General features: G+C 41.6%; 1 protein-coding gene across 2 annotated transcripts in view; it reads left to right on the top strand.

Moving 5' to 3' along the window:
* The first annotated feature begins 3,211 nt into the window (after positions 1-3,211).
* SLC5A8 (solute carrier family 5 member 8) overlaps positions 3,212-26,783 on the top strand; it is a 28,950-nt gene continuing 5,378 nt past the window's right edge. Inside the window, exons 1-14 of one of the 2 annotated variants that reach the window (XR_010362312.1) lie at positions 3,212-3,755; positions 5,828-5,893; positions 9,836-9,887; positions 11,374-11,441; positions 12,310-12,464; positions 13,863-14,003; positions 18,004-18,133; positions 19,526-19,614; positions 20,930-21,042; positions 22,364-22,431; positions 22,750-22,836; positions 23,974-24,167; positions 25,345-25,448; positions 25,750-25,855. Coding sequence is in view for 1 of the 2 variants with exons in the window: in XM_064419868.1 (XP_064275938.1) it covers positions 3,423-3,755; positions 5,828-5,893; positions 9,836-9,887; positions 11,374-11,441; positions 12,310-12,464; positions 13,863-14,003; positions 18,004-18,133; positions 19,526-19,614; positions 20,930-21,042; positions 22,364-22,431; positions 22,750-22,836; positions 23,974-24,167; positions 25,345-25,448 (1,600 nt within the window). In the remaining variant the exon portion in view is untranslated. The remainder of the gene's footprint in view (positions 3,756-5,827; positions 5,894-9,835; positions 9,888-11,373; positions 11,442-12,309; positions 12,465-13,862; positions 14,004-18,003; positions 18,134-19,525; positions 19,615-20,929; positions 21,043-22,363; positions 22,432-22,749; positions 22,837-23,973; positions 24,168-25,344; positions 25,449-25,749; positions 25,856-26,783) is intronic. The other variant, XM_064419868.1, reaches the window with a different exon arrangement.

Raw genomic sequence — 26,783 nt, 5'->3', positions numbered from 1 at the left:
GAACCCCACACAGTCTGAAATGAAGCAAAGAATTACTGGAAGTTGGAGAGCTCCCAGGCTGCCAAAGCAAAATGTAAAGGGTCTTGCATCACTACTGAACAATGGTCACCAGGCCTCCAGTGCTCTCCTCCCTCCCTTACAGTTGGTTTTGCCCATGCCCACATTTGTCTACAAGCAGGATAATCCCTCAAAGTCTATTTTCACAACTTAGTTCAGAAAGATGGGCAGCATCTTTCCAAGTTCAGGGCTCAATATATTTGTCTCGTCCACAGGAGAAATACATCTGACTGATCTTCCAATGCAGTGGCCTATCCACATGAAAAGTAACAGGAAGGGAATGTCCTTCCCTACAGACTTCCAGTAACACCTCACAGAGCTGTCCCATGTGGAAATGAGCCCAGTATAATTACAAGGAAGGAACCATTTGGAACCCATAGGCAGTCTGGGGTTTGTTTGGTTAGATCCATGGCCTTTTTAATTAGAGGGTGCTGGAGAGGTGTGAATCTTACCCCTCTTGCTATTAAACACTGAATCCCACTGATGTCAGTAGATCTTACAAAAACAGAGTCACAGCCACAATAAGGTGAGATGCCACATAAGGCCCAGTGGAGATGGGGCAAAAGTGTTACAAGAAGATAATGAAAGACAGAAGCTTGGAAGCCATTTACATATTTATTGTAGCGATGAGAAAAAGCAAATACTTGCAGTTCTGTCTCTGTTACACAGCACAAACCAATAGAGCTAATTTGGTTCCTGTGTGAAAAATCCAGAAAAACATTTAGTCCTGTTGTCCAGGTTCACTTGCTGTGATTTAGAACATGGCCATCATACAGATTTGCTGCTCGTTCCAAAAATGGAAACATCCATATTGGAGGATCGAGCCTTTCATGCCATATTGATCATGATGACATTTGAAAGACAATTTGCTTAACGCTACTGGTAAAAGAACCGAGGATGCCACGTGAAACCAGAGTGATGTGCATTTCCTAATAGCTGCTTGTGTTTCAGTTAAGAAACATGATTTGTTTTCCAGTACATGTTATCACTTGTTGTGTTTACATTATGTCAAAAATTATAAAGAAGCCAAATCAAAATTGTATTAATCCTGTGTAATTAATACTTTAAATGCATGTTATTGTTTGGGTGGTTTGAGCAACATAATTCCTGAAGAAGTGCAAACAAAGAACACTGAGCATGAAGCTCTGAGCAGCACAAGCTGTGGGTCTGGGCCAGAGCTCGTTTATATCCTTCCTAAGAAAAAGGAGTAATGCTTTTTGACAACAAATACCTTTTTTTGGACAACACCAGTTCATTGCACTGAGTGGGGATGTGCTGGTTTTCATTGAGACTTTGCTTGAAAAGTTTATCATCTTTCACGTTGTCAAAAGTTGATTTAGGGCACCCACTTCAGATGATCAATAAATCAATAGGTACTGGTAGGTGTAGAGCATAAGTTTCTTTCTTGCTCTTCCTCAACAGGACAACTGGAAGCTGTTACTCATTGTGTAAGTAATTAGCGAGTTATTGGGCTACAGAGACTGGTGCCCTAACCTGCTGTGGTGAGATTAGGACATGCCACTTGCACACCATGGCCAGCTTCTCTCTCTTCAAGGATATTCAGACTCCCAGACAGGCATCTAGACACCAAAACAGACATGACTTCACAGCTCAACTTAATAATCCTGCCAGACCAGACTTCCACCTGCTCCCCCTCCTTCCAATATGCACTCAGAAATAACTCCAAAAGGCTGGCAATTCCAGAGCTCCCAAGCAGAGAGTTCCATCATCTGTGCTTGGCTGTCTGGTCATTTCTGTCTAAGATACAGAAGGCTGCTGAAAACCATGTCTTAGAATGGTCATATCCAGGCAGCTTAGAGCACTTACAGCAAAGACTGCTTTCAGCTTATCCAGCTGTGGATAAAAGCCAGGAGAGGCTGGGCAGGAAGGAAAATTATTCCACTTTCCACAAAGGAAAACAGGGTAATTTTTAATCCTCAGGCTGGTTCTGACTTTTACTAAGTAATCACTTCCAGCATAGCACTTTGCCAATGTACAGCTCAAGATGGAAAGCTACTGTGCAAAGCTTCTAAAGTCTGCTACAAGGTGTGCTGAGTGTGGCTGCACTGCTGTCAAGCACATCTGAGTCAGCTTTGGCATCCTTTCATCTTCATTCCCCATCTGCCAAATATGGTATTTGCTGTTAGTCCTGTGTCTACTGCTGGCTATAGAAATAGGCACATCTCCACCACTTGACATGCATGACCTTAGAATCCCATAGGTGTTTTTGAAGTATTCCTCTCTGGGTAAGGTGTGTGAAGCTCCATTCGTGATATTCCTGTGCACTTTGACTCCTGAACATGAAGATGATTAGTAAAACTTCTGTGAGCACAGTGCAGGTAGTAGGGTTTCCCTGTTGCACAACTGCAGTGTTCAGCAACTCGTCTTGGTAAATCTGATTCAGTGAGTTTCCTTCCAGATTGCACAACTCATGGAAATGTATATATTAAACGATATTTTCACCTGAGCCCTTTGGGGAGATGGTGCAATATGCTAATGAGCGAGGGTAGGTTCCCCATCCTGGGAAACTCTCGTGTGAAATGTCTTCCCTCCACAAACTCTGGACCACGACCCAAGCTTGCGGTGTAAGCGCGTTCAGGCGGGGCTGTGCCGTGGCTCCATCCCGCAGCCCGGAGGCGCGGGGCGGGCTGCCCTGGCCCGGGATCGCCGCCCCTTCTCGCTCCGCGGGGGCGCTCAGCGCCGCGGGGAGGAGCGGGCACCGGCACCGTATAAGGCCCGCCCGCCGTCCCGGCTGCGGCACTCGCACAGCGGCTCCCGGCGCGGCCCGCTCCCGCCCCGGGGACACGCGAGGGGACCTGCGCGGGGCGCTCCGCACCGCACCTGTCCCGGCGGCGGACACTGCACCGCACCGCACCTGTCCCACCCGCGGACACCGCACCGCACCGCTCCGCACCTGTCCCGGCGGCGGACACCGCTCCGCACCGCACCTGTCCCGGCGGCGGACACCGCACCGCACCTGTCCCATCCGCGGACACCGCACCGCACCTGTCCCGGCGGCGGACACCGCACCGTACCTGTCCCACCCGCGGACACCGCACCGCACCTGTCCCGGCTGCGGACACCGCACCGCACCTGTCCGCACCTGTCCCGGCGGCGGACACCGCACCGCACCGCACCTGTCCCACCCGCGGACACCGCACCGCACCTGTCCCGGCGGCGGACACCGCACCGCACCTTTTCGTTTCTGTCCCGCTGGTGTCACCGCACCGCGCCTGCCCCAGCCCCGGAGAGGGGCACCTCCCCGGGGGCCCGTTGCCATCTGCTTCCTCCTGTTTATGCCAGCCCTGCAGAGGCATCAGCAGCCCCTCTGATCCTTGGTTCCAAGGGTGAGATCCTCGGATAGAATGGGGCGCTTCACCGTCTGGGACTATGTGGTCTTTGCAGCTATGCTGCTCATCTCAGCCATCATTGGCATCTACTACGCCTTCGTGGGAGGTGGGCAGAAGACATCGAAGGACTTCCTCATGGCAGGCCGCAGCATGAGTGCCCTCCCGGTTGCGCTCTCCCTCACCGCCAGCTTCATGTCAGCCGTCACGGTGCTGGGCACCCCTGCTGAGATCTATCGCTATGGTGCCATCTTCTGCATCTTTGCCATCACCTACGGCCTGGTGGTGCTGTGCAGTGCTGAGATCTTCCTGCCCGTCTTCTACAAGCTGGGCATTACCAGCACCTATGAGGTAAGGGAGTGGAAAGAATCCCTCCCCAGCTTTTAGGGAGCTGGGAGGCTTCTCATACCTACTTTCTACATGTCTGCCCCCCACCTTCTCTTCCCCCAAATTCCCTGCACTCTGGGCTGTCCTATGTCCTCACACTCCTGAGAGCAGGCTGCAACCACTCTGTCCCCAAGTCTGCCCACACTGTCTCTGCCGGCAGGTGATGCTCAACCCTGCTGCCTTAGCTCAGTGTCATACCAGGTTTATTTCCTCATGCCAGATACTCAGTTCAGTAGGTGGAGTAATCCTCATGCAGCTTGGATGGTGACATGTCATTAATAATCTGTAATTAATATACCCAAACCAGAGCACAAAACCATCTACTATAAGAACCAGAGTTATCGCATCACATCATGCTCCCTCCAGATTGGTTTCTAAGCTAAGGTGCAACCACAAAAGTCACCCTTTGGCAGAGTATGTATTTGTGCTGTTCCTAGAGATTTTGAAGACACCCCTTGTCACCTGAGGCTGTTTACACTACTGAATGTCTTCTCCCTCATGATTATACAAGGAGGTCAGCTAGTGCTCTCTGTCTGTGAAAGTTTTCTTATTTCCACCAAAATAAGGCTGAGCTGGTTTTAAGCACAGCATGCAAGTTAAAGTTACAGCCATCAGCACGGAGACAGCTGGGGTAGTGGGATAATCACAGGTTGAGTCTGACAGTTTTGGGATGGGGAAGCATTTGGTCAGTGCTTTCTTCTGATTCAAAATGTCCATGCAATCTGTTTATCCTGCATGGAGATAGTTCCTAGCTGCAGATTTGGAAGCAAACTGCTCATTTTGCAGAGGACTTTGGGAAAGGAGCATCAGTGCAGGTGAAAGTCCTTGACTGGCTACTTTGATCTTTAGCATTTTATTACACTGAACAGAGACATTGCAGCACTGGAGGCTGAAAACAAGATTTATGCTAGTGAATTTAGATAAGAGTTCACCAACAGAAATTTCTGGTGTTTTTCAGTGTATTTTAATCTACTAATCTTTGGACTGTCATGATGATACTTAAATAGGGCTCTTTTAAATAAAGGCTTATGACCATGACTGGAAACTCACTGATTATCTTGGCGTTGAATCAGTAATGCACCTATAAAAGATATATCTTCTGTTTCTGGACAGAGTTCAGATTTTTAACAACCTTTTGTGTCTGTTCAGGGGTTCAAGACTGCTTCCTTGTAGGGACATGCTCACGCATCACATTTTAAATGCTCGGTTCATGAGTGAGCCCTTAGAGGTGCCTCAGTGTTTATCTGTGTTGATTAGACAGATTTGTCAGGGAAATGAGATTTCTTTTGTACAATCACACACCGAGAGGGTTTTTAGGACAGATGGTGGTAAGAAATTTGCTCTACAGTATGACAGACTAATTTAGAGGTTGTGCTGTTCCAGCCTTGATAGAAAAGTGAGGATTCCTGTTTCACAAAAGGATACATTTTGACTTATCAGTAGAATATATCAGGCTGCCTTGGGCAGTGCAGAAGGTGAGGTTAACATGGGAAGAAGCTGCTGACAACTGAAAATCTTTTGCCCTCTCTTGCAGCAGTTCAACGATGGACACACATAATGCCAGAGTTTCCACATTGACTAAGATGTAGGAATAGTCACAATGTTTTCTTTTTCTCTCTGATTTCACAAAACTAATGGATTCTATTTCTTGGCTGCTATGTCATTTGTCAACTCTTAGGTGTCCCTGTGCAGAGTCAAGATTTGGACTTGATGATTCTTGTGTATCTCTGCTCCTTTCAACTCAGCATATTTAGTGATTCTGTGATCATATGTTCTTGTCTTTTCTGTAGACACCCTTGTATAGTGACTAGCTTATATCTGATTCACTTGTTTGTGTTTCATTGCCCACTGGTGAAGTCTGTAAAGAAAACCAGGTTGAAAGAGATATCAAACAAGGAGACTGTAGGAGTTTTGGCCACTCATGAAAACGTAAAAACTACACTCTGCTCTTTCTGTATTGCATATCACTTCATTCTAGTCCTATCAACAGTGCCAAATTTCAATATAAGCATTTGGTTTTTTCTTCTTTTTTGCAGTATTTAGAACTTCGATTTAATAAATATCTACGCCTCTGTGGAACGGTCCTTTTCATAATACAAACGGCAAGTAAACGTCAAAGCTGTTCTGTGGTCCTTGGGCTGCCGGAATTATTTAGTTGGGTGTAACTGGCTGTTTTTTCTGAGCAGTTGATGTGGTTCCCACAGTGCCTGGGTGGCTGGGAGCAGGAGAAACAAAGCTCTTTCTGCTGCACAGCAGTGAGGTGGGGAGCAGGTGCTGGGCTACCTGCCTCCTGGGTCTCTGTGGGCGCTGTTGAATGCCCACAGCAGTCACTTGACATCAGCACCATGCCAAGAGATGAGCAACCCTTCACACAGGGTAGCATTGTGAAAAGCAGTCATTCACTTGCCTGCTGGAGAACCTCACAATGAGTTCAAAATGCAAACATGCACCAATCATCTACAGCGCAGTTTTCGTCCTCTGCTGCGTGGATTCTGGGAGTCTAATTCTCAAGGGCCAGTGAGAGGTGACAAAAAAGGTTGTCAGGATCTGTTATTTACTTACTGCACAAGGGTTTGCACCACTGGAAAAACCTTAGGTGTCTGCAAACTGAGAAGTAGAAGATTACTGCCCTGGGGAATGTTAAACTAAAGCAATTTCTTAAATTATTGTTGGTACAGTTTGCTTCATCTGGCCCTTTCAAAGAGTCAGTATGGGACCACAGCTTCTAAATGTCAGTGAGCATATGTCAAATGCACCAGAGCAAAAATGTGTTCTCTTTACAGTTTTGAAGTGGACTTTTGGGTAATTCAAAGTAAGAATGACTATGCAATCAGAAAGCTCTTTAAGGTACACGCTTGTTTTTGTCCATTTTTGTATTTTTTAAGGCACACCAGAAGTCACAGGGCAATCACACTTGCACCAGTAAGATAGCTCCCAATGCAGTGCTCATTACTGATTTGAGCAGTGCTGCTTAGCTGGTTTTTACAGATACACAAGCTTATGGAAAAAGTAGAGTGCTGGCAAGTGTGAAACCTGACACTGTTTCACCAGCACATATGAAGATATCACAGTTGCATAAGTTGGAAGAGCTAAGCATATTCTTTACCTGCAAAGATGAGAAAAATAATTATATGCAACTTAGATATGTGCTTAAGGAAATTAACCAAAGATCTATATGTGGCTTTCTCTGCCAAGCACTTAAAATTTAACCTGAATAAATTAAGTACTAGTGAGGAAAGAAAACCTCCCAAGATTTTAATGGTGCAATTTAACTCTTCTGTGAATATTAATACTTAAAATAAGGTAAAGAAAAGGATTTATAATAATACAGCCAAAAAAATCCTACTGAAGAAGAAGAAAGATTATATCAGTCCTATTTAAATTGACACAAAAATGTGATCATAGTTGTGACAAATTTTAATTTCTGATGATTCAAGTCTTCTGGCACTTATTCGCTCTGTATGAGAAAGCCACAAGTTCTGATGCTGAATCCCTTGAATTAAAAGGCTTGAAGAGGTATGAGTTTGACTGATGGACTATTAGAAGGAAAAAAAATTAACTTGATGATTGCATCCAAAGGATTGCAGTCAACAGCTAAATATTCTGATGGAAACCAATAATGAGTGCTATATTACTGGAACCAATACTATTCAATACCTTCATTAAGGACATAGATAGTGAGAATAAACTCACCCTTAGCAAGTTTGTGGATGACACCATGCTCAGTGGTGCAGCTGATTTGCTAAAGGGAAAGGACACCATTCAGAGGGACTTTGACAGACTTGAGGAGTGGCCCCATAAAGTTCAACAAACCCGTGTGCAAGGTCCTGCACATGGATTGGGGCAATCACAAATATCAGTATAGATTGAAGGATGAGCTGATTGGGAGCAGCCTTGCAGAAGAGAACTTGGAGATAGTGGTGGATGAAAAATTTGATCAAGCCAGAAAGTCTGGTCACAGCCCAGAAAGCCAATTCAGTCTCTCACCAAAAGAAGTGTGGGCAGCAGTTTGAGGAAGGTGATTCTCCCTGTCTACTCCATTCTTGTGTGACCCCACCTGAAGTACTGCATCTTCCTGTGGGGTCCCCAGCACAGGAAAGACATGGACCTCTTGGAGAGGGTCCAGAGGATGACCACAAGAATGGTCTTGGGGGTGGAACAACTCTCCTGTGAAGAAAGGCTGAAAAATGTGGGATTAATTGTTAAACTTGGAGAAGAGAAGGCTGTGGGGAGACCTTATTGCAGCCTTTCAAAGGGGGATTATGAGAAAGGTGGAGAGAAACTTTTTACCAAGGCCTGTAGTGACAGAATAAGGGATAATAGTTTTAAACTGAAAGAAGGTAGATTTTGAGTGGATAGAAGGAAGAATTTTTTTGCAAAAAAGATAGTGGGATACTGGACCAGGTAGTCTGGGGAAAAAGTGCAATGGTCCAGCCCTGGAAGTGTTCAAAGTCAGGGTGGATGGGGCTCTGAGCAATTTGATCTAGTGGAAGGTGTGCCTGTCCATGGCAGGGGCATTAGACTAGATGATCATTAAAGGACCATTCCCACACACACCATTCTATGATTCTGTGTTTCAGCAGCACATGCTGACAGTCACTGTATGGACAGCAAGTCAAACATTGACTGGGCTAGACAGGTGTCAGGGGCTGGCTGGGAGGTGGTATAGGTCGTTTGAGGAGATATTAACCAGGGACTAGTCAGGACTGGCAGCCTTCTTTTCATGCAAGCTGCATATGAAAATCTGGAGAGGACTTATGGCACTGAGAGAAACAAGCATGCACACACAGTGGCAGGGTGTAGCACACAGGTAGGAATAACAATTTCCCCAATAGCCCCCCTATCCTTTCTGACATGTGCTTCTAGCAGGTGTGCAGCAGGGGGTCAGGGCAATTAGGTTAGGCTGGGTGAAGCAGCTTCTCCATGCTAATTTCCACATACAGCTAGAGAGCTGCTCACTCCTGTTACCTCTTGGCTCTGTCCCAGCATAGCCACTGGTCATGTGGTAGAGCTCCACCTTGGGAACTGGCTTTGATCTGCTCAAAAGCCATGGTAAGTAATTGAGTGGTGTCGTGGTTTGACCAGGAAGTGAGTTTCTGGGAAAGTTGTGGTCAAACAAATCCTGCTCTGGTTTGCCACCTGTGCCTAGGGTGGACACTTGCAGGAAGGGCGGAACCTGGCTGAATCCTGGATGACATCTGATTCTACTGTTTTTCCATGCCCAAATCCCATTCCTGTAAATCAGAAAGTCAGAAGAGTCCAGCCATGGACAGCTGATGCACGTCAGCTCACGACCTATTGGTGATCCAGATGCTTTGAATCAAGACCACTGACCTCCACAGAAGTTGTCAGCACGTTGGAAACTGTATTCTCCTGACCCATGTCAGAGCTGAACTTGAGGCAGTAATAACAGTGATAAAGAAGCAAACAGGATTTAAAATCATATACAATGAAATTGAGGCTATCCGTGTATGAATCCCATTGTGCCCACAAAGGTAGATGGACTAGCTCTTGATTTGTCTGTATCTTTACTGTGGTTGAAAATGTAATCATGTATGGCTTTGTTTTAGAGGCTGAAGGTTACATTCCCTGTAACACTATCCATAATGACCAACTGTTGTCATATTTTGTGTTCTTACTCACATGAATTATAGCTGGATACTGAAAGACATATTGATCTCAAGACTGAGAAAATGATATTAATAGATTCCTTGACAAATCATGTGTAAACCTCATTAACTTCCTTTTGCTCTTGTTTCCTTTGCCATTGTAAAGGAATAGGATAAGTTAATTAGAAAAGCCAGGAGAAGATGGATTTTATATTTAAGAGTCCCTGGTAGGGGACTCTCACTAGGCTGTGAGACTGTAGAGATTAATAGCCTCAGACATTTGTCTTCTAATTGGAGTTATTTGTCAACAATTATGAATTTAGAAAATATAGACTACATAGATACTTGAAAAGAAATAATCTCAGAAAGTTATCACCTTTCCAGGAATTTACATTTATTTTGATATTTCTTTTTTTTTTTTTTTCCCTGCTCTAGACTTTGTACACTGGTATTGTCATTTATGCTCCAGCTTTAGCACTAAATCAAGGTAAAATGAGTATACTGTAACTGTTCCTCTACTGATATTATTTCTTCTTCATGTAGCATTGGGTATTTTTGGTAATGTAACACAGAAAAATATAGCTCAGGGCTTGACTGTGAAGTCTTTTAATGGGAACTCTGTAATCCTAGTCCCTTAATCCCTGCCTGTAAGGAATTACAGAAGAGATTTATGGGAATACTGGCTCTCATTTACTCTACTTCTGATGCAATACCTGTAGATAATGGCTTATTCAGAAAAGTTGAAAAGGCTTAAGTAAATTTTTAAGGCAATGCAGGCACTAAAGACAAATTTAATTCCTTTGGTTAAGTGCTGTTCTTCAAGATGAGGGCAAGGCAAAAGTTCTGTAAATATGATTTTGGGCTGCCTGGAACTGTTTAATGGGGTCTGTCCTCTTTGCAGGAAAACCAAATCAACAGCAAAGAGATTTTTAACTTAAGATGTTTATTGTGATATTTACAAAGTTAAATATTTCCATTTTCCACTTCACAATGACTCTTTGATTTGAAAATGAGCCACACTTATTTCTAAAAGGGCAAAAGCTTTTCTACAGAGCCAAATTAAACTTTTAATCTGACACCATTAATTTTGTTCATTTGGCAAGAAAAAGGAATAACAAAATCCAAATAAAAATTAATCATTTTGGCTAGAATCAAGTCACAGTTGTTCTGCTCATTGAATAATTTTTTTGCCCCATTCATTGAACAAAAAGGAAGAAAAAAACCTCAACTCTCTCTCTACTGGTTTCCTCCAGTGTATAAATCCCACGTTTTGTATCTTTGATATTTATATTTGCCTTGCAAATACATGCTAAACCAAGCTATGACTTAGCTGGCTCCTATTTAGAATAACTTATGTTTTTCACTAGTTTTCAGTGTTTCTCATTAGCCTGAACTCTCTGTCAGGGAGTCCCCAACACCCTGGCTGGCAGCAGGTGAGCATGCCAAGCTGGGGCAGTGACAACCTGTATGTTAGCCACAGCAGAGTGTTGTATAGCAGGAACATGGGATCCTTAAGAGAAGGAAGAATAGAAGAAAGGCTTTGAAGCATTTCTTCCAGACAATGCTTGAATAACCTTATCTCTGTGGGGAACCCCCAGACTGTTTACTTGCTTAAATCCCTGCCTAAAGGCTTGTCAGCAACTACACAGGTGTTTCAAGGAAGGACATGTATTTTAAAACCTTCCTGAGTTGGGCCATACTGGATGTGTTTGGGAGTGTTTGCAGTAAAGGCAATAGCTTCCTAGATCCTGAAATAAATCTCAACTTTTTAGCAGTTTCCAAATCTGTAACAATTGTTTCAGTTTTACAACTGGTTAGGGTGAATCCCGTGGTTTAGACACACTAATCTTTTCATTGCCATTTATACCTTCTACTTTTGCATTTAATTTATTCCTACATTTTTCCAATAATTGGCCTTCAGTGTTTTGTCCCCAATGCCTCATTCACACTGGTGCTGTTTCCCTCTCTTTCAGTCACTGGCTTTGACTTGTGGGGCGCAGTGGTGGCCACTGGCGTGGTCTGCACATTCTACTGCACACTGGTACGTGGGCCCGTTGGTTGAGAAAAATTGGTTCCTTTCGCACTTACATCAAATGTGGAATTTATTAAAAAGAAGCCTAATAATCAGGTTACTCCATGGAATTACATTTTACAGGTGTAGCCACAGGACCATGTTCATCCAGGGATCTCTTTGAATGCATAGGCAGCCTCTATGCAAGTGAAATCTTTTTTGTTATCATACACTCAAACTTCTGTTGTTGCTGAAAGAATAGCAAAAAAAAAAAAGGTAGATTTCCCTTTCTAAAAATTCTCCTGTGATTTTACTTCTGATCTAGTAGGGTTTTGCTGTGCAATTTGTCAAACACCAAAACTGTAAGTTTTGTGTGTTATTGAATAGAGCCACAGAAAATAGCATGCCACATGAAAAGATTGGTCTTTAATGCAGCATTGATTAACCAAGTGTTTAGATGAAATGATGAAATGGAGCCTCAGTGACAAATTTATTTGCATATGGTGGATTAAATAATGTTTATTTTTATTCAGATGAATGGTATACCTTCTGGAGTTAGTGGTACTTATATAAAATAAGATGAGCACTGTCTGAAAAATCTATCTTTTGATACAAACTTCTGAATCAGGTTATGTGGTGAAGGAAATACTGGATTAAACTATGTGTATGGCCAAAGTAAATTCCTGTGCACTTCAAAAAAGGGTCAGGATGTCCTGAATAGCTTCCAGAATACAATACCTAAAGACATCAGTTAGACAGAATTAGTTCCATTAAAGATGAAGATTAAATTAATCTATTACCCATAATACAGATGGTAATGCTTCTGTTAATTGAGTGTGAGTGCAAAGCAGGAGTGCTGCTGCCTTGTTGTACCTGATATGTGCTCTTCCTCTTGCAGGGTGGTCTGAAGGCAGTGGTGTGGACAGATGTTTTCCAGGTTGGAATCATGGTTGCTGGATTTTCATCTGTGATTATACGAGCTGTGGTGGTTCAGGAGGGAATTGGACGCATTGTAAATGATTCCTACCATGGAGGAAGATTAAACTTCTGGGAGTGAGTTTGTACTTGCAGAGGCTGTGCCTCTCTATTCCTACAAATAGAGCTCATGTGACTAACTGTGAAATTAAACTGCTACTGTAGGAGGAGGACGACAAAAGTTGTGACCCAGTTTCTGTATATTTTTAAACAAGCTTCCCTAGTTTGAGGGATATTTTTTTAGGTTTTACTCCATGAAAAATCCTGGAAAGAGAAAAACCTTTTTACTTTGTCAAGTAGGTATTTTAAGGATTCATTTGGGATTCCACTGAAAGAGAACGGTAAATAGGAGAGCACATTTGTATTTATAATTACAATTTGCAAAGTGTTTTGGCATTTCAGTGACTGGACCAAAACAAATGGGAAAATAATAATTTTTGCCTAATCTGAAAAAGGGAGGATTTTTTCCCCTGAAATAAAAAAATAAAAGTAGTTTTAATAGTATTTTACCCTCCATTATTGTAAGTAATCTTAGCCTAAAAATATCACTTTAAAAATTCAAGAATATTCAATTTGACAATGTTGAATCAAAGACCATTTCAAATAAAAAAGTTATTATACATTTGATGAATACAATATTCTTCTGAGAGCCTTCTCCCAGTGCTATTAGTGAAAGTTCAGTATGACACGTATTGCTATTTGTCCTTTATCTATCAGTTCACAATATTAATCTGGTTATTCTGTAAAATTCTTCACCAAATTCTTCAGTAAGTAATTCATCTGGGGGTAATTTTTTCTACTTATTAACAGTAATTTATTTCAATCTGTTTGGCTCATTTGAAGTGGTTGTATTGCATTGATTCTTCTCCCAATCATTGAGTTCACAGATGGAAAAAGAAAAGGAATAAAGGATGTAATAGATGAAATAATACTATAGCATTCACCAAGATAAATAAAATTTATTGCTATATTAAAGTTTGATTTAAAAATAATAATTGTTCACGGCCACCTAAAATCTGCTGTTTACTTAGAGGTAAACCAGCAAAATGTTTTATAGAGGCTTTGTCCACAAAGGATGGGATTGTAAACACACCTTTATACTGGTGTTAGACTGATGTCCCTCTAGATAAGCAGGAACACTACACTTTTTACTGCAGCATCATTTCATCACAACCATCACAAGCATCATACAACTTTACATAAGACTGTAGTTTATAGGCAAATAAAGCTCTCCAGCTTCACCTTTGGACAGTTCAGAGTGTTTCACTGGCTCAGGATGTCAGCTCTGAGTTTTCAAATTTGCTTTCTGTGACTTCATGTAAGGTTAGAGTTACTTAATGTTCAAAATATGGCCAAATTAAGAAAGTTTGTATTGGAACAAGCATGGAGAAATTATTTCTTCTAAGCATTACGGTCTTTACATATGAAGAAGACTTTCATACTCTGAATTTTCTTTCTCTTTTCCTTTCATTGTAGTTTTGATCCCAATCCTTTGCAAAGGCACACCTTCTGGACCATTGTTATAGGTGGGACTTTCACGTGGACTGGTATATATGGGGTTAACCAGTCTCAAGTCCAAAGATACATCGCATGCAAAAGCAGATTCCACGCAAAATTGTAAGTCTGTCTGCAGTTACTGTCTGAACTTATCAGTGGCTGTTCTTTATAAGAGAGATTTCTTTTAAAGGAATGAGTGGGTATTTTGTCTGTATAAATTGCATTTATAAAGGCTAACAACTTGTGCCTTCTGTTTTGTTAACCAGGTAGAAGAAATTTGGCACAGTAATTACTGGTATACGAATTACATGTGTTTGCTGTAACACTGAACTTTGTGCCTGAATGTTTCACTGCACCAGTATTCTCATATAGAAATAGCTGCATTAAGTTTATGTGAAACCTAAAGACCAAATATTGTAGTACTTATGCTGAAGTCATATCAATCCAATATCTTCAATTGCTGCTCTACGAAACCTAAATAATTGTGTGGGGATTTTGCATAAGTAAAGACTAAAATATTTTCCCATAACAAGGAATATAGGTGTGAGGAAATCCAGAAATTACTTATTCAGTGATAAAATTGCTGAGCAATCATGTATTTTGTGTTCATAATAATCATGACATATTTTTTAAGGATTTAACTGTGGAAACCAGCAGAGGGTTATGTTTTCCTTGAGTGTAAACATTTCTGATGAGCCTTTACTCTAGAATGGAGTATATTTACTAGCTCTATTATCTTATCTTTATCTGTAGAACCATTCCATTAGTTCACAGCTCAGGATTTAAGAATTACTAGTGATCTCATGAAAATAATTTATAGAAGAAATATAGAAGCATACATCATAACTATAGTCCCTGTACATTTGGTCATTCTATGGTACAGTAGCATACAGAGAAGAAGCTTTATGAAGGCTTTCACTTCATAAGCTAGCAAATACCACAAAATCATGCACCATTTACAACTGAAATATTTTGTTTATATCAGTAAAGAAAATCTGCTTTTCAGCCATTTGTGCTGCAGACAGGAATGAGCTGATGCTCGTTATCAGGTACATCTCCAGCATTCCTGACACATCTCCAGCATGCCAGGTCACTTCTCTTGCAGTCTGTGGCCCATGGCTGGGTTCTAGGTTCTCAGCACTGCAGAGGCAGGAGACACATCCCGCATCTTCCTGGAATGACTGTGTATGGGAGAACAGATGCATACATTGTGCCAGATTTGTGTGTCAGTCAGGCTGCTCTTCCCAGCACTGGCTCCACTTAGGGCTGTGCCCCTCTCTTGGGCCCTCCCTACACTCTTTGAGAACAGAAACACCTCCAGAGTGTTTCAGAAGCAGAGTGTAAGCAGAGGGAATCTGATACCATGGAAGCCTCAGGGTAGTTTTTCTGAGCTGTTGCAGTGGCTTTTGCCAGGGCTGGAAGCTATCTGGTTATATAGGGGGTTGGATGGAATTTAGGCTCTCATATTAATGGTTGTGCAGCCTTAATCAGTAGAGCCCTGTCCTTCTGGCATGGGTGGTTGGATTCTGTGGCATCATGCTTGTGCCTCGCTTGTGTAAGATATTTGCTCTGCATGGAGAAATCATTTTGCATAATAGTTGCAGCTTGTCACAACTATAAACACTGCTATTCTGTGGTGACTATCTAGTTCATATCAAGTGTAATTAAACATATTTGGCAGGTCATGTTGTTGGCCTGTACCTCTTATTGTCATTTAATCTGTACACAGAAGTGCAAAATGTCATCAGGTCAAAGTAATAGGGTTTTTTACCCCCATGCCATTTACTGTAAGGCTTTTTAAGAGACAGCACAGTAACACATCAGAGCTCAGAAAATAATTCCCTCACAGATCCCAACTTGTAGGTTTTGGGAAGGCCTTTAACAGAAAATTCCCAAGAACAGGAATTTTCTTAGGCTTTGGGAAAGGATTTCACCCATTGAGAAACACCAGTAGGTAGGAGCACTTTCTGTCATCTTCGAACAACCACTAGGCAAATTGAACATGTTTGTATCTGAATGATAAGAGGCACTCAGAGCAGGAGAGCTACACTGCCAGAAAAATATGGGCTACTAACACATTTTGCTCTCCTTTCAAGGTCATCAGCTGGCATGTTTCAGTGCTAAAAATTCTTAGAGCCAGACTGAAACAAACAATTGAAAATAAGCTTTCTGCAGTCAAAATGCCTACTTCACACAAACTCCACCCCATGTTACTCATGTAGAATTAGTGAAAACGCCTCCCTCTAACAGTGCTACAATTATTATTCCCTAGTGCTTAGTCACAGGGTGTACCATGAGCTGGGATGTAAATCAGAAGGAAAAAAAAGCTCTCTGTCAAGCATTGACGCAGTTTATAAACAAGAATTGCATAAAACCAAGACAAATTATTTTGCTTCTGTGTGTTTCTCTTGACTTTCTAATCTTTACTACAGGCTCTAGGCTAATTCTTCTATTACATCTGTTCAAAAAAGTTGGATTGATTTACTCATTGGTTAAATTTTGTGCTAAATCAGTTTCTGGGTGTTGTATGTCAAGATAGATTGTGCCAGTGCAGGAACGGCTTCAGCTAAGTGGATGCAAGATATCCAATCAATATGTAAGCATATATAAGAAGAGGACTACTTCATTTTTACTGACTTAGTTTAGAGAGACATTTAAAGTGATGTTGGTTGTATGTTTAGACCACCTCCTAATTGCAAATACAAGGCGAAAATGCAGAGTTTCCCCTACTATACATAAATCAGCTTTTATTTATATTGGTATTTTCTAGGAGTTTGCATTGTGCTTGCCAATAACTTTTCTATTGTATAAAACTGATAGTTCAATTAGTTAATCTACATTATACCTTTCTGAAAATGTCCATTTCAATGTCTAACAAGGCTTGTGAAGTTAGATTTACTTATTTGTTCATCCTGCTGGCCCTCTACAGAAATACAAAGGCTGTTTCTCCTTACTTTCTTGGGAACCAAAAGCACTAAAAGATGTCCTGAAGCATTGCAAGCATGGACTTATTTTCACAGAAACCAAATGTCCTCCCAGAGGAGGCCTTACCAATTGGCACAGGTCCAGGGTATGTGATCTGTCAGGAAGTTAAATCACTATCAGTGATACACAGATAACCAGGAGGCAACTGCTGGAAAGGAACGCTGTTTTTCAAGGCCTTGCTCCCAATGGGTATGTTTGCTTGAAATGACCACTCTAGGCAAGAAGAACTTTGTGACTCTGGAGATACCTAGAGTCATAGGAGACATAAAGAGCTTAGAAACATTTGAGAAAACCAGAGACTAAGAGGGAAAGCAAAAGCCCTCACTGAGCAAGGAGAACAATGTCTTTTTCACTGCCAGTAGAAGCTGCCTGTTGTGTGGCAAAGGCAGAATTATTGCCTGATGAAAACATGCATGGTGTCACCATTATCTGAAGCTGAAGCTTGCATCAGGATGTTGAGAGGTGATGGAGTTTCTGGATGATACCAAACTCCAAGTTGTTTAGTTACTAAAGGGGAAGCCCTGGGCATGTTGAGAATCCCTACTATCTGGAAGAGGTAGCCAGAGGCAGCTCCAGACCAGGTTCCAGGCTCCAGTTTCTCATTGCTGCTTTCCACAGAGACTGTGTCAGGAGGAAACAGGAGATTTGTAGCTTTACAAGGACAACTCCAGCATTGTGTAAGCACAATACTACAGCTCCAGAGGCAAAGGAATGCTGGTGCTGACTATAAGGTACCCCACACTTGGATCTGGGGCACCCCGCCTTACAAATCTGCTTGGGGTTTGTCAAGGGGTGTGGCATGGGGGAAAGAGCATCCTCTGGCCTGCTGCTTGCAATGTGCAACTTGTACACATGGTGAAATGTGGGATTGCTCTATCGCTCCCATCATCTCCATTGTCAGGGGCCAAGTGCTCAGACTGTGACACCAAAACCTGAAGTGTCATTTGTACATTTAGAAATGTGATCTCTCTCCAGGTGAAATGCTGGGTGTCATATGGTGACTCCCTTGCCAGCAGGCAGCCACTGACCAGGGGCTCTCCTCAGTGCAGGCACGAGCGCTTCCTTGCTAGGCCCTGGCAGGGTCTTTTGTGGGATGTTGAGCTCTAACGTGGTGTTTGCATGTGTCTTGGTGCAGGTCCCTCTACATCAACTTGGTGGGACTCTGGGCAATCCTGGTCTGTGCCACACTGTGTGGACTGGCCCTCTACTCCATCTACAAAGACTGTGACCCATGGACGGCCAACCAGGTGTCGGCTCTTGACCAGGTACATCCTCACATCTCGGGGGAAGGGTATCCTTCCTCTGCAGCCATAATAACCAGACAAAGGCAGTTCAAGAGTCAGTGGGTTAGAAATAGTGATGTGATGGAATCCTGTGTCAGGCTGAGACTACAGTTCCTGAAGCTGAAAGTCCCTCAGCACTTGGTAAGGTGGGGAGCAGGGAGAGCTGCAATGTGGAGAGCTCAGTCCACCCACCTCTGCAAATGTGTGGGTTTTTCACTCAAAATGGATTCAGGAGTGCCAGCATTGCATGGAAGTGCTTTGGAGAGAAGTGAGGGGAAGAGAGCAGCAGTGTCCTTGTGAGTGACTGTGGGTCACTCACAAAGGACACTGAGTGCTTTGTGTCATCCAACCCAAATTCCTCTGGGCTGACGAAGGCAAAATCCTTTTCAGATTCAAAACATACTTGTGCCCAAAGCACACACCTAGAGGAAGGCTATCAGCAGGCAGCTCTTTGCTAGTGATGGTGAATCCTTCTCTCCTTAGAAGGAGAGATGGGCAATCCAACTGCTGCAGAGAAACCACCTCACCACAGATGACATCTCCCTAAACAGACCTTGACCAGCAGGTTTACCTGAGGAACAGGAGTTCTTGGCAGTCCATAGATTGGCCAGAGCCAGGGCCTGAGGAAATCAAATAAGTTTTATTTGTATGTTTAAGCCTAAGATAATCACAGGCTCTGGATAATGCTCCAACAGACAGTAGCTGGAAAGGCAGGAGAAAAGCACAGACCATGGATCACCTGAGGCAGGACCACTTGGTCTTTAAGAGTAGAATAAAATAAGAGCCAAGGTGGAAACTGGAGGGAAATTAAGTTTTTCCTGTCAGTCAAATTTATTTGGTGGAAGCTGGAAACAAGATACTAAAAATATCAACTCATCTGTAAAAAAAAAAAAAATAGGTTCACAGGAAGAAAATCTTAAAATTTCTCTCTCTTTCCAGCATTCAAATCTTGCGAACGTCAAAAAATGGCACGCAGTTTCCTATGTGGAAATTGATCTCAGTCTGAGTTTATTGGACTGTATATGAACCCCTTTTTGTGGAGTCAACAGCAGAAAAAGCATCTGTGGCACCCAGCCCCTCCAAGGGAGTGATGTACAGTACAGACCACCTGCTGCCCAGCCCTAGCTTTCTCTACAATTGTCACTGGAAAACAAGGCCCTGGCACCCCAGTTAGGTCATCTCAACAGACTCTGTGTAGCTCCAGTGGACATTTTAGGATTCATTTTCTGTAAAAAATCAATAAATAGAGCAAGACAGACATTAAAAATTAGAACTGCTGGACAGAATGCCAGAGAGAAGGCTGTAAAAAGCAATACAGTGATAAGATGAACAATTAGGGCAAGATGGTAATACTTCTTAATCTGAATTTTTCAGCTAATGCCATATTTAGTGCTGGATATCATGCGTGATTTCCCAGGAGTGCCGGGACTTTTTGTGGCTAGTGCCTACAGTGGGACATTAAGGTAATTTAATAATCTGGAAACTACTACCTTTTTTTTCTCCTTTTTTTTGTGGGAGCTAAAGTTGTATTTATACTAAAACTTTTGTACTTATTTCTTTGTCTAGCTAATTTCTAGTCTTAAAAAAAATCACTATGACCTCTTTGATGATGCAGCTTAAAAATCCATAGTTTCCAATATTTGGGTCACAGGACTCAAAGCTGTTTGGAATTCCCTATTAACAACATGAGGAAACAGCCACATGTCATGTAAAACATTAACAAATCCTTCTCTGTGCTTTTAAAGCCCTCTGCTATAGGAATTTTTGAGTATTATGGTGGTTACACCAAATACCTACAGTTGGGGAAATTTCTTATTGCTCGTCTTTAATTTTCCAGTTTCAAACCTGCATAACTTCTAAGCCATCTGCCTTTCCTTATCCCTGATCTTTAGAGACTTCTTTTCCAGAGTTCCCATGCTTCCAATTGTCTTGACTGAATCCCATAAGGCAACAATCACTATGTATTTGTATAATCTGTAGGAGAGACTGATACCCTTCTATCCCATACTGGGGAGTGTTTTGTTCAACTTTCCCAAGAAGTATCTTTAAGAAACACTGTCTCTCTCAGTGAAGCCTCTGAACAATAGCAAGCAGATAGAAATTAAGAAACTTATAAATGTGACACCAGAATAATTTGTTTTTATTATTCTGAATATTTGTAGTTACATAAATAGAGGGAAGAGCCAAAATATATTTTTCACATGCTGAAGAAAAGCTGGTGGCTTGCAGGAGCAAGGTACACACAGACAAAGGATCACCTGGTTTGTGCCCTAGGCGTGCTGGTTTCTCTGATCCCACAGGGAACCTACAGTAGTTTGATCTGGACTCAATGCCTAATTTTTAGGTGAACATAATTAGATTATCTGAATTTTCATCTGAGAGTGCATTAAAAGTAAACAGTGATATGGGAATTTTACCTACCCAGATATATACTGTAGATAATTTGTGAAGGTATCATATACCAGTATATACCAGTATACCAGTAGAGTTTACAGTCTAGCTATAAGTAACAGATATTTCTATTCAGTTCTCCAGGTCCAGCCCAACTTTTCATTGGTATGTGCCTCGACTTCCCCAAGGATAATTACTTTAAACAATTATTCTAAGCTGTTAGCTCCATTCTCTGGAATAATAAGTTATTTAAACCTATGCAGCAGTTACATTAGTTTTTGGCACTGTTCTAGACAGTGGCAGCTTCTCTGTGCCAGTAACCTACCTCTTATCTATGATTTCAGTTTTTAAGATTTAAAAAAATTGCATAAATCTTGCCTTCTGTAGTACGGTGTCCTCCAGCATCAATGCTCTGGCTGCTGTGACTGTTGAAGACCTCATTAAGCCCCACTTCAAATCTCTCTCTGAAAAGAAGCTGTCATGGATTTCCATGGGGATGAGTATGTCTGGAAAACATCTTTTTTGCTTTTGCTTTACAAACTAAAGTTTGATTCAGACCTTGCTTATGGTGGTGTATGTCAGGAGTAAGTAACTCACACCAGTGGGACTATGTTGGTGCAACATTTGGGGGAGACAAGATCAGCTGTGTAGGTTTTACACAAATGGGGAACAATTGAGTTTTAGGAAAAAAGAAAACCATCTTGTTTGGTCTTTAATAAGGAAAGATGCACTGCATCTGTGTTCAGTATTGATTCACAATTCTACAAAACCAAATATCTGTGACTTAAACACCTGCGATTTTTCTTTCATCTGTTGAAAAAGAGAAGCAAAGGAAGCTGTTTTTTGACAATTTTTTTAATTGATATGCAAGCAGTAGCCTTCTGTCCCAAAAATATTCCAGAGAACAAGAAATTTCACATCTTCTCTGATATACTCCCAAGACTGTCACTCTGTTTCGCTCCTCTGCTTAACGTAACTCAAAGAGAATCAGAACTAGAGTGAGCAAATGGTTTCAATCTGTGAAGTGCAATTGTCACCTCTGCTACTTGTACTGTCTGTGACCAGCTGCAGGTGTAGCCCAATAAAATGTTTGCAGTAAGAATGAAAACACCTCTCTCCCAACCTGGTGTCATGTTGAAGCCCATACCAGGGAGCACGGCAGACTGGCGGGAGGGTAACAAGGATTAAATATTGTCACCTGAGAGAAGTTTTTTAAACATTGCAAACAATGCTTATGCCAAAATTGTTGTTTGTGGTATCATGAGCTGCCTGACACATCACAATGAATAGTGAGATTAACCTCTTGCTAGAGCAGTGAAACTCCTCAGGGGCAGAGGTGGGAAAACAAGTAAGGCAGTGTTACAGCTCCTGGAAAGAGACACTGTGTCCTGGTGGCCTGGGATGTTCTCTGTCACTGTGCCAGCTCCCAGGGATCTGCCAGCATTTACTCTTTTGCTTCCTAGACTTCAGGCTGAGAAGTGAAAATCATTCCCTCAAAATAAGGACAATGACACAGGAGATTAGCTGAGAAATGTAAACAATAAGTGGGTTATTGCCACTATGACTAATTTATATGGCTGATATTTATTAACTAATCTTTAGAAATTCACAGAAAGAAGATTTTGTCAAGTTTGCATGATCTCTTCTTAATGTAGAAAGAAACCTGACCTTTTGGCCAATTCAGGCTCTCTTAGAAAAACTTCAGAGGTTAACACTTTTATTTGGGAGATGTTGGAGCCATGCTGGGTTAGACAGAAACTTTTCCATTAGTAATTTTCAAACTTTGGCAGTTTTATACATTGTTCTGCCTTTCACACACAGGCCTGTTTTATGGTGGAGTCTGCATTGCTATGGCTGCAGTGGCATCTCTTCTGGGAGCCTTGTTGCAGGTACGTGCCAGACAGCTTTTTCATTCCAATGTTGAATGACCCAGAATAAATTATGTAAGAAAATAATTGATGAACACCATCATGAGATTAGTTTTTATTCTTTCTTCACAACACCCATGACTTGTGTTTTTAAGCACCCATGGCTCAGCCTGTGTTTTAAGCATCCACATATCAAATCCTGGCAACTGAGTACACACACACTTTAATTTAAAGTCTCATAATTTCTTTCTGAACATCTTCTCTTCTTGTCACTTTGGAAGCTTTACATTCCTTGCACAGCACCTGATAGCAGACTTTCTTTCTTCCTTCCTTCCTCAGGCAGCGCTCAGCATTTTTGGTATGGTTGGTGGCCCCCTTTTAGGACTGTTTACCTTAGGAATCCTCTGCTCCTTTGCCAATGGAATTGTAAGTAGAAATTTAAAGACCTGTTCATCCAAAAATTATTGATAATTTTGGGCTTCTCCTTTGCCCTCTCCCAATTTGATGTTGGGCAGCAAGGGAGATGTCTTTGGTACGTTCTGTGAGGACATTTCCCCCTGCTCCCTTTCTTCCTTATCCTAAGGAAAAGACAAACAGAGCTGTACAGGAACTTGAATTTCCATCCCATTAATTACACATTTGTATGGGGGAAAATAATCTGAATTAAAAAAAAAAAAGCTTTCATGAGGTTTTCTTAAAACCACTTTTAGAAGCAGGAACAATGCATCTCGAGATATAGCTGAACAACCAGTAGGCTCAGAGGATGCTGGTCTGTCTGAGCAAAAGGGGGTCAGGCCAGGAAAATAGGGTTTAGGCACTTGCAGACCAAATTGGGGTATTCTCAGAGTGCTTCCATATTGTAAAATTATAATTTCCAGATGAAAAACCTTTTCCATCAAAAAAAGGATTTGAGAAACTTTGTTGATATGGTCCATGGTTTAGTCTGGCAGGATTGCTATTTAGTATTAATAATTGTACTGTTACTATTTACAAGTTTACTAATTTATTATAGTAATATTACTATAATGATATAGTAATATACTAATATATTAATATTAGTATAATATTTGACTATTACTATTTACAGATTTACTAATCACTGTTCTTTACCTCTTTGCAGTTGAAAATTGTATATATATATACTAAAGTAAATAATAAAAAAATTACTAGCTCTCAGCCACAACCCCATCTACCTCTGATGTAGGAGAGACTTTTTTGCTAAAAGAGGTCACGTGAGAAAATTGAAAAATTGCTTCTGTATTTGTTCAAGGAGGGCCTCAAATAAAGCAGGATTTCCCCATATGACATGAAGACCAAAGTTATCCTTTGCAAAGACCTAGTGGCCAAATAAAAAGAGGTGTGCTCAGGAGGTGTGAGAAAACACTGTATTTCCCCAAAAGGGAATGAAGTAAACTCCCCAGCACTTCCCAACTTTATATTTCATTTCTGCTATGGAGACTACTGTTTAGATTATCTTGACTATTTCTTATTCATCTAATTGTTGTTTCTTTCAAATATCTTTTGTTTTTCATCTAAATGCAAGCTTCATTTTTTGTTTTGCAGGGGGCATTTGTGGGTCTTGTCAGTGGCTTCATTATTTCACTTTGGGTTGGAATTGGATCTCAGATTTATCCTCCACTTCCAGAGAGAACCAAGCCACTCCCTCTCTCGATTGTGGGCTGTAATATATCCTCAGCAAATTTAACATCAACAGAAATTCCATTAACAACGGTTTTCAGCACACCAGGTGCAGAAAGGTATATGAATTCATCAAGTGCAATAACAAAGCATGCATTTTTTAAAAGAAATACAAACATCTGCACAGTATTTGGGTTACTGTATTGATCCTTCTCTGGTTTATCTACCACACTGTTTGAGATGCAGCAGTTTTCTCTGATATTTTTTTCCCTCTCAGACTGAAGTAGTTTGTCCAAGTTATCCCACAACAGAAGTCAAAGTAAATATTTCTATTGATCTGAAAAGCTTGAGTTCAATATTTGAGTTCAAAGGCTAGGATATGCCTTACTGTGGGCCACAGTTTTAAACAAAGATATCATTTATAGTTATTGGATTAGCTTCCACAATCTGTCACATGAATTAGAGTAATTGGCAGTTAAAGGGCAAAATGCCAGTTAGCAACTCTACCTACAGCAACTTGTCTGTGCAGAATAGTTCTAATCAGTACATTCAGAATGGGCACAATATACAGGATTTCCTCTGCTTTGCAACTGCCAAGTGCCTTACTCTAGATGATCACAGTTAAGTTTAACATCAATTGCAATATAGAGAACAGCAGGAACAGAAAGAAGCTGAAAACGCACATTTCTAGGGTTTCCAAATCCTTCCACCTTAGAGCATTGTACAATCAAGAGATACGCTGCCACACTGGGTGCCCGACATCCGGTTTCATGTACCACACCTCTCACATGAGCCCTCCAGCATTGCTCCTGGCTGCTGGGAAGCACCTGTTGCAACAGAGCACATAGTCAGGGACAGCAGAATGGTGTAAAGACAGTTGCTCTGCTGTTTCTGGCTGTTTAAAGCTGTGTGGGGTTGATTAGCTTGTTGGGTTTTTTTGTGCCCCTTCCTTTAAATAACATCACCCTTGCTAAAGAAACTAATCCCATCATCCGGATAACGAGAGTGTTCAGTTCTGCACTAGATTCACAGCAGAGACAGGACTGTCCTGTTTTACCTGCTCTGTCTCATGCATTGCCTCACTCTCCTGGCTAGCCTTGTCTCATACAAAGGAACTTGTTCTGCAAATTTTGGAACAAATTTTCAGTGCACATATGATTGTATAGAGGTAGCTCAAGATTACCAGGTTGCTTGGTTCGATAGTATCTCTGTATTTATACTCTGTGGGGAAACAAACACTTTGACGTTGTTTGGAACAGAAAATGAGAGATTAACACTTTTTCTGCTTTATTTCAGGCCTGCCCTGGCAGATAACTGGTATTCCTTGTCTTATCTCTACTTCAGCACGCTTGGGACACTTGTCACAGTAGTTGTGGGAATAATTATCAGCCTCCTAACAGGTACTAGTTTCAGAGCTGTGATTGAATGTGTCTCAGATCTCTTTCAAACTAAGATGTCCTGAGAGCCACAGGAAGTGCCAGTAACCTATTGCAAACACTGTGTAGAGATGTTTGATCCTAAATCAAATTTGATCCTAAATCAAAATTCCTGCTCTCCGTGCTTCTGCGTCCCACTACTGGTCTTTGCTCACAGCAAAAGTTACTACAAATCTCTAAGGAGAAAGAAGTTTCAGCATATTTTTAAACCTAAGGCACATAAAAAGAAGGGGGAAAAAGACACCTGTCTTTCCTGTTTTATTAGATGCCTGCAGGGGCTGGAGGTTTAAGATTTGTCCCTGAACATGGCAACAACTCCGAGCAAGGAAATACACCCATGCTTCTACAGGAAAAAAGCAGTTTTACTTTGAGTGAGTTCAGCGCACTCAAGGGCTGTTGTCTGCATCCATAGAGTGCATGCTTTTCACCACATTCCTCCAGAACATGCCTAAGAGCTGCAGATCCTCTGCATGGCTATTTTAGCTTTTTTCTCAGTTTCCCAGTACTTTTGTGCAAAGAGAAAAAGCAGTTTGCCATGGGAAAGAATGGGGAGTTCAGTTCCAGCCCATGGTCTCACTACTTTTGCATCCAGGTCAGGTGCAAGCTACACTTCTCATTCACCTCATGCATGGCAAAAACAGCAAAAAAGCAGCTGTCCTCACAGCTTTTTCTGGTATCCCCAGCCAGATTCATATAACAGCCTTCACCTTTGAGGCTGTTAGATTTCAAATTTTTACACTGATCCATAATGGCTCTAGGACTATGAAACTCCAAACTCAGTAGACAAACTCACTTCCATTATCTTCTCTCTGCCTTGCAACTAATAAGCACAAGCTACATTTATCTAATTTTCTTTTTCTTCTCAGTTTCTAGAAGATTTGCTCCACACTTCCTTTCAAGCACATGCTCTTCCCATTGCTACAGTGGTACTTGAACCCAAATTTTGCTTTTTCCCTGGTAGGGATCAGGTTACCTATTGGCTATGGAACATGAAAACCAGACAACTTACTAAATCCAGATGAGAAATACTCAGCCCAAGAACTGAAGCACAAAAGAATTAACTCACTCACAATATCATCCTGCTTCTCATGGAACAAGATTCCATTTAAGCCTCAGGTAGCAAGCAGAGATAATTCCCAGCACCTACATCTCTTTTGTTTCCCACCCAAGAATAGTTAATCTTCCATTCCTTTAAAAGTGCCCAGACATTCCATTAACCCTCATCCCCCCATCTTGGGGATGTCCTTAAATAATTAATTATAAAATTTGCTGGTGAGTTTGGAGACAGGAGTCTTGCTG

The sequence above is a fragment of the Passer domesticus genome, chromosome 5 (assembly GCF_036417665.1).
Source record: "Passer domesticus isolate bPasDom1 chromosome 5, bPasDom1.hap1, whole genome shotgun sequence".
In the NCBI taxonomy this organism is placed as follows: Eukaryota; Metazoa; Chordata; class Aves; order Passeriformes; family Passeridae; genus Passer; species Passer domesticus.
This window is presented reverse-complemented; position numbering and strand designations above follow the sequence as displayed.